Source organism: Chrysochloris asiatica, unplaced genomic scaffold, assembly GCF_000296735.1.
Source record: "Chrysochloris asiatica unplaced genomic scaffold, ChrAsi1.0 scaffold00096, whole genome shotgun sequence".
Lineage (NCBI taxonomy): Eukaryota > Metazoa > Chordata > Mammalia > Afrosoricida > Chrysochloridae > Chrysochloris > Chrysochloris asiatica.
The window spans coordinates 4,399,750-4,408,182 of NW_006408614.1; the positions used below are offsets into that span (position 1 = coordinate 4,399,750).

The following is an 8,433-nucleotide window of genomic DNA, read 5'->3' on the forward strand; positions in this document are numbered from 1 at the left end:
GTTGGTCGGCTCCAACTTGATGACATTTAACAACAACAACATAGAGGTAACCAAGGTAAGGCTTTAGATGAAAGCAAACTTGATTAGGTACTAAATCCAATGAGAGTGTCTAAGAGACAGGAAAGGATGTGGAGAAGGCCATGTAACAGCAGAGGTAGAGATTGCTGGTTGGTACCACAAGTCAAGGGTTGCCTGGGGTCTCACCAGAACCCGAAAAGAGGCAAGGAAATATTCACCCCTAGATTATCCAGTGGGAAGACTGTCGTGATGACACCTGGGATTTCAGACACGTAGCCTTAGAACTACGAGAGAGTACGTTTCTGTGGTCTGTAGCCACCAAGTTTGTGGTAATTGGCTATGGCAGCCTTGTTAGTTACCATAAAGTTTATTCCAATTCAAGGTGACCTTCATGTATCCAAGTAGAACTGTGTTTTTGTTGTTGTTATTGTTAAGTGCTGTTGAGTTAGTTCCAACTCATAGCGACCATGCCCAGAGTTCAAGGAATTGATGGTGAGTTTGAACCGCCGACTTTATGGTTCAGCGCTTTAATCCCTAGTGACACACCATAGGACTTTGTTGTTAAGTGCCTTCAAGTCAGTTTCAACTCTTGTATAGGGTTTCAAAGGAGCAGATGGTGAGTTTGAACCACCGACCTTGCAATCCAGAGCGTTAACCCACAGCACCACACCAGGACTTTGTTGTTGTTGTTGTTAAGTGCCGTAGAGTCGATTCTGACCCATAGCGACCCTGTATAGGGTTTCCGAGGAGCAGCTGGTGAGCTTGAACTACCGACCTTGCACTTCAAATAGCTTTGAAGTCTGACGCATTAGCCCACAGCACCACACCAGGACTCTGAAGTACACAACTAGATGCCTGTAGCTGGATTTGAACCTCCAACCTCTCAATTGGCACATGAACAGTTTACACTACCCAGGGGTTTCCAGGTAAGCTCAAGAGCACAGATCACTGTAAAATGGAGTGAACTTCATCAGGAAATGATAGCTTTTGAATATGTGTGTTACTTTTGTTTTGAATATAGCTTATTTCATTATACATTTTAGAAATTTGTATTTTCAGTCATGGCGTGGTGCTGTGAGTTAATGGGCTGGCCTGTAAAGGCGATTTGAACTGCAGGGTTGGGGGTTTAAGTTCGACAGCCACTCACTCCTCGGAAACCTTGTACCGGGTCACTGTGGGTCAGAACTGACTCTAAGGCACTTAACAACAAACAATTTACCAATCAGCTTTAGGCATCCCAGCACACCTCTGGGCTTAGGGACATGAAGTGAGCAGCCAGACAAGGGGGGAAAGGCTGAGAAGGGTGGAGGAAGAGCTCTCTACTGCTTTTCTAAATACAGGAGGGTGAGGGGCCTAAGGAGTATGGCATGGCTGGGGCAGGGACTGTGGTAGTGTAGACAAGCATGGTGGGGAAGGAGACAAGGGTCAGGGGCTGAGCCCCATTGAAGACCCAGCCTAAACTAGAATCTGACAGTCAGCAGATCCAGGTATCATAGTATGAGACTTAAAATACTGTGTTCTCCTCCAGGAAGCAGGAACAGAGGAGATCCTAAAATCTTTGACCAAAGGGCAGGACTGGAGTGAGGAGGGAGGCAGAAGTGCCTGGCCCACAGAGTTGTAGGTACCGTGACAAGTGTCTCAAGGAGAACCAGGGATCCATGTCAGGTCTGGAGGTAAACCAGGGCGTGACCAGTGCGCCAGGGGACTGGAACTTGGTGATCAGAAAACCCTACTGCTTTTGAGGCGATTCTGACTCATGGCAACCCTACATAGGGTTTCCGAGACTGCAGATCTTTACAGGAATAGACAGACTCATCTTTCTCTCCCAGAACAGCTGGTGGGTTTTGAACCATCCCAGGCTGAAGAAAAAGGGTGGGCATTATTAGAGGCAGGTTGAAAAGGAAGGAATGGGGGTTCCAGAGGGGAATGTTAGAGGTCAGGCTTTCAAATTGAGATGAGACGCTCCAAGGTACTGATGGGGCCCTACTCCAGGCGAGGTCATCCAGTCTCGGACAGGGTTTGGCATCTACAGCTGATGTGAAGAGCCAGGGGGTACCTTGCTGGGCAGGTGGACCATAGAAAGTAGGAACTCCTATGCCAAAGGAATTTTTTGTAAAGTGCCATTGAGTCTGTTCCGACCCATAGTGACCCTGGATAGGGTTTCCAAAAAGCAGCTAGTGAGCTTGAACCGCCAGCCTTGCAGTTGAAACGGCTTTGCAGTCTGGTGCATTAACCCACAGCGCCACACCAGGATGCCAAAGGAATACGCTGGACCAAAAAAGAAATGGTCAGTGTTCAACCATTTCAAGAGGTAGCATAAGATCAAGAGCCAATGATACTGAAGGAGGAAGTCCAAGGAAGTCCAGCACTGGAGGCACTCACTTATCTATGCCAAGAAATTTGGAAGACAATTATCTGGCCAACTGTTCAGAAGAGATCCATATTTGCTCCGTTCCACAGAGAGGTAGCCCAATGGAATATGGAAATCAACAAACAATACCATTAGTATCACATGCAAGTACATTTTTGCTAAAGATAATTCAAAAATGGCTGTAAGAATGCATCAACAGAGAACTGCCAGAGGTTCAGACCAGATTTAGATGGCAGCGTGCAATGAGACGTAACAATGTTGATGTCAGATGGATCTTGGCTGAAAGCAGAGAATACCAGAAAGATGTTTACATGTACTTTACCGACTAAACAAAAACTTTCGACTATGTGGATCATGACAAACTATGGTTTGAGAGGAATAGTTATTCTAGAACTCTTAATTGTGCTCATGAGGAACCTGTACATAGATAGACCAAGAGGCAGTTGTTCGAACAGAACAAGATGATGCTAAACGGTTTTAAATTAGGAAAGGTGTGCACCAGGCTTGTATTCTTTCAGCATATTTATTCAACCTGTATGCTGAGCAAATAATGGAAGCAGCTGGATTACCTGAAGAAGAACATGGCATCAGAATTGGAAGAAGACTCATTAACAACCTTCAATATGCAGATGACACAACCTTGCTAGCTGAAAGCAAAGAGGACTTAAAACATTTACTGATGAAGATCAAAGACCACAGACTTCAGTATGGGTTGCACCTCAATGTAAAAAAAAACCAAAAATCCTCACCACTGAACCAATAAATAACACTGTGATAAATGGAGAAAAGATTGAAGTTGGCAAGGACTTCATTCTTCTTGGATCAACTATCAGCACTTATGGAAGCATCAGTCAAGAAATCAAATGATGTATTGCATTAGGCAAATCTGCTGCACAAGAGCTCTTCAAAGTGTTAAGGAGCAAAGATGTCAGTATTAGGACTAAGATGTACCTGACCCAAGCCATGGTACTTTCAATAACCTCATATGCATGTGAAAGCTGGACGGTGAATAAGGAAGATCATAGAAGAACTGATGCATTTGAGTTGTGGTGTTGGAGAAAAATATTACAAGTGCCTATGGACTGTCAGAAAAACAAACCTGTGTTGGAAGAAGTACATCCAGAATGTTCCTTAGAAGCCAGGATGGTGAGACTTGGTCTCTCATACTTCGGACATATTATCAGGCAGTACCAGTCCCTAGAGAAGGACATCACGCTTGTTAAAGTAGTGGATCAGCAAAAACCAGAAAGGCCATAATAAGATGGATTGGCTCAGTGGCAGTAATGATGGGCTCAAGTGTGGCAACAATTGTGAGGATGTTGCCAGACCTGGCAGTGTTTCATTTGGTTGTGCATAGGATCGTATGAGTTGGAACCATCTTGGCAACAACCAACAGGGATTCCAATTCAGCAAATGTTTTGTAATGTTTTCTGTAATACCATAACAGGAGCCCTGTTGGTGCTGTGGTTAAGCACTCTGCTGCAAAAACAAAAGGTCGGTAGTTCAAACCCACCAACTTCACATGAGAAAGATATGGTAGTCTGTTTCCACAAAGATTTACAGTCTTGTGAATCCTATGGGGGCAGTTCTAATCTATCCTTTAGGGTTGCTATGTGTCTGAATCAACCCCAAGACCACGAGTTTGGGTGGTGTTAAGAACATCACACTTACTCTCATCATTCCCAGAGGTACCTTGTCTTCAGAAATGGACCCTGTTAGAATGGATCTTTCAATTTTTTTTTCTTTGAAATGTGAGAATTCACACTAAGAAACAAAGGAATGTAACGTGAAATGACAATCTCAAAAGACAAATTTGTGTGAAATGGAGATAAAATGCAGCAAAGTAGTGATGTCTGAACCAGAGATGCTCCGGACACAAACCCAGAATCTGGTCATAGAGAAATGAAGGGAATTGGAAAGAAGATGCACATGGAGTGGGCCATTCACAAATGATGAGGAATTGCAATACATCAACGTACAATCATTAAACAACTGAAAGGAAGGCTTTTCTACAAAAGTTGGGATGAGAAGTAGAAAGCATGATGAATTACAAAGACAGAAAGCGAAGAGCTCTATTTCAGCTCCTCCCTCCAAAAGACTATAGAAGCTGAGAAATTAACTATCCCTCAATTTCCAACGTCATAAAAATTCAAACATAGTGAAAAAGACTGTAACACATTCATTGTCTGAAGACATTAGGATTCTGATCATGAAATCAGCTAAAAATACAGCGCCGGAAGAAGAGATTTTTACATGAATCTCAAAAATACAGCTCTAAGAATCTGAAAATATGAAGAAATGAAATGCAGCAACAACATTTAAGAATAAAGCTGCAAGCATAATTTAAAAGTTGTTCATATCATGGATAGATCAAATAAGAAAAAAAGCAACCATTTCAATGAGATATTGCTAAGATTTCACAGTCGTTCCTGAAATGAGAAAACAAAATGCTTCCTCAACACAATAAGTGAATCTTTACTTCCTTTGTAAATATCAAGGCTTTTTATGGTGTTAAATGCTTTCAAGTCAGTTCTGACTCATAGTGACTCTATATAGGGTTTCCAAGGAGCAAGCTGGTGGGTCTGAACCACTGGCCTTGAGTTTTGCAGTCCAGTGCGTATCATACATCATCACACCACGACTCTAGAATATAAGGCGTGGTGATGGTGGTATGCTGTAGAGTCGGGTCCTACTCATAGCCACCCTATATGGGGTTTCCGAGGCTATAAATCTTTACGGGAGCAGAAAGCCTCAACTTTCTCCCACGGAACGGCTGGTAGTTTTGAACTGCTGATGAGGTTAGCAGCTCAACTCGTAACCACTTCATTACCAGAGTTCCTTAGAATATAAGGCAGTAATATTAAATAACGTAGTATAGGTACAGGAGCTCTGGTAGCATAGTGATTATGAATCGGGCTGCAAACCTTAAGGTCAGCAGTTCAAAACTACCAGCTGTTCCGCAGGAGAAAGATGAGGCTTTCTGCTCCTGTAATGATTTACAGCCTCGGAAACCCTGTACAGGGTCGCTATGAGTTGGAACTGACTCCACGGCCCATAACAACAAAGTATAGGTACAGGAGTAGGAAGCGTGGTGACTTCACAGGATAAGCACTGGAATGCAAACTACAAGGTTGGCAGTTTGAGCCCACCAGCAACTCCATGGGAGAAAGGTGAAGCTTTCTGCTTCCCCTAAGATTTAAAACCTTGGAAATACGGCCTCACTCTGTCAGAATGAACTCAATAGTACCTAACAACAATAAGGCACAGGAATCAACAAACCAGTAAGTGAAACAAAATAGGTGATAATAGAAGCCAAATACCCTTTTTGAGGGAATTTAGTGTATGCAAGAGATAAGTGTCCAAATTATGAGAAAATGGGTATTTCAAGAAAAAAAATCAAGATAATTGGCTATCCACTGAAAGAAAACGAAGTAAAGGTCCTACTTTATATCCCCTTCCCTAAATAAATTCTAGGTAGCTTAATGAGTTGAAAATGCAAACAAGACCATAGAAGGATTAGAAGAAAATGCAGGAAAGTAGGTTTAGAACCTTGGTCCATGAAAGAACTTCTGAAACATGACATAAAATGAAGGGCCAGGTAGGCACTGGTTGGTAAATTTGATCTCACCAAAATTTAACAACATTTGTCGCATGACCCTCAAGATAGAACAGAGCTCAACAACAGGCAAAAGACTGGGAGAAAGCAACAGAAAAATATATATAGCAAGGGAACATCACCCAAATTATATAAGTAACTACAAATCAAAAATAAAATTCAATAGCTGAATAGAGGAGTCTGTGAGGAGCACGTGTGGGTAATTTGTCAAAGAGGAAGTTAAACAAGGTGTCAATTCTTTTGGCAAAAAGAGAAAGGGTTAATGATAAGCCTAGGTAGGATTGTGGGAAATGAGTATTTTCCTTCCCTGTTGATGGGGAAGTAAATTGGAACAGCTACTTTACAGAACAGTTAGCAGTCTTTATTAGAATAATGTCTACACCCAATGTGTTGTTTTGAAATTTGACCAAATCAACAAGAATCAGTGCTAGAGGAGAAGGATTTTAAGGTGGCTTTTTTTTCCCCAGAAGTGGCATTGTTGAACACTTAAAAATAGAAAGAATGGTACCAGATCTCATTCACAACACTTAACAGATAACATGCAATTTGTGGAAGTATATTTAGAATGACTGATTTAGAGAAGATTTTGCTTGGTAATATAAAAGCAATATTGAATTAAAATAGAGACATTCAGGGAAAAGGATATATTGTAAAGATGCCCCTAGTCCTGGGCCTCCCATCTGTACACTGATCTGACCCCAGAGTTCTATCTGAAGGTTCATTTCGCTTTGCCCGCCTTCATTTTCCCCTAACCCCGAAATAAAGCCATATTATGAAATTGTTGTTGTTGTTGTTGTTATGTGCCATCGAGTCGGTTCCGACCCATAGCGACCCTGTATAGGGTTTCCGAGGGTGTAAATCTTTATGGGAGTAGAAAGCCTCGTTTTCTCCCGCGGAGCAGCTGGTAGTTTCAAACTGCTGACCTTAAGGTTTGCAGCCCGATTCATAACCACTATGCTACCAGCGATATAATTGAGTAACCACCACCTGCCTGTCATTTTAGCACCACTCTGCTACGACATTGGAAGCTATGCTGGTATAGCAGCAGGGTCACAGATTTCACTGGTACTTCCAGACTAAGACACATTAGGAAGAAATGCCTGAGGATCTTCATTTAAAAATCAGCCCATAAGGACCCTAAGGATCACAGCAGAGCACAGTAATACCATCTGACGTAGTCCTGGAAGATGAGCCCCTTGAGGTTGGAAGGCACACAACAAACTCCATCCAGCAGAGCAACCATCCTGAAGATGAAGCGGGGCCCGGCAGGGTTTCTCTCCATTACATGAGGGGGAGCTGACTTTATGGCAGCCAACAACAAAATTGGGTAATACTTAGGATGTTAAACAATATCTTGAAAAAGAAGTGAGTAGAAAGGCATCCCTAGTAGATTGCCGATGATCCTGTGTAACGCAGCACTAAATAAAGTGGTCAGCTGCCCTAGAAAGCAAGCTTTGGAAGACCAGAGGGAAAGAGGATTTGTTGGAGGTGGGTGGAGGGTTCTGCCCTCCCATTTCGATGGTCACATGGCTGGCTGACCACCATTCTGGCTGAGGCATTAGCATCTCCATGTTTCTGTTCCACTCCCTTACTGGATGCTGTGTTATTTTGCTCTGTATTTGCAGGTCCAAGCCTTGTCATCTGCCAGTAAGTTTGAAGCTGAGTTAAAGGCTGAGCAAGATGAGCGGAAGCGGGAGGAAGAGGAGAGGAGGGTCCGTCGTGCAGCATTTCAGGAGCTCAAGGCAGCTTTCAGTACCTAGTCCTGCCCACCTTGACCTTGCCCTCTATCCACAGCTGTGCCTTACAGATGCCCTTGGGAGGGATGGCCGTGCCCCTTCACCCCAGTGGGCCCACCTTGCACTCCACACCCATCCATTGTCCAATGCAAACTCCTTAGACAACCTCATGGTGGCAAAGTCTCTCTTCCCGGTGTTGGAGCCCCCACCCCAGATGGTTCTGGGAAGACCAAATGCCTTGCTTGACTCTCTTCTGTCTTCCTCTGCCCTTCTCTTGCCTCTTTCTGGCAACCTGGGCTTTTCCCTGGTCCCTTTACCAATCTACACCATTTGAACAAATGTGCTTGCGCTCATTTGTACAAATGGCTTTTTCCTTTTGTGATCCTCAGAGTAGGTCATGGTCTATGGTTTCTACGTTGCTCATTTTCTCAGAGAATTCCCCTCACGCCTCGCCCTTAGTTTCCCATCCAGTTTCCTTGTTCTCAATCTTAGCTTGATTCGGCCAATGGTTTGGCCTCTTCTTTTCCTTTCCTGCTAGGTTTAAGGAAAGCCAGAGTGGACCACTCTCTCTCTAACAGAAGGTGTAGCTTAATACTGAGATGGCACAAAATAGAGAAAAGATAAGAAGTTTGATTCTACCCCTCCAACCTTCCTCCTGCCCCCCTGAGATATTTTTCCAACTTTAACTGCTA

General features: G+C 43.4%; 1 protein-coding gene across 1 annotated transcript in view; it reads left to right on the plus strand.

The window, feature by feature from the left end:
- EFHD1 (EF-hand domain family, member D1) overlaps positions 1-7,765 on the plus strand; it is a 43,746-nt gene extending 35,981 nt beyond the window's left edge. The window contains exon 4 of the mRNA XM_006866755.1: positions 7,631-7,765. Coding sequence (XP_006866817.1) covers positions 7,631-7,765 — 135 coding nt within the window. The remainder of the gene's footprint in view (positions 1-7,630) is intronic.
- The last annotated feature ends 668 nt before the right edge of the window (positions 7,766-8,433 follow it).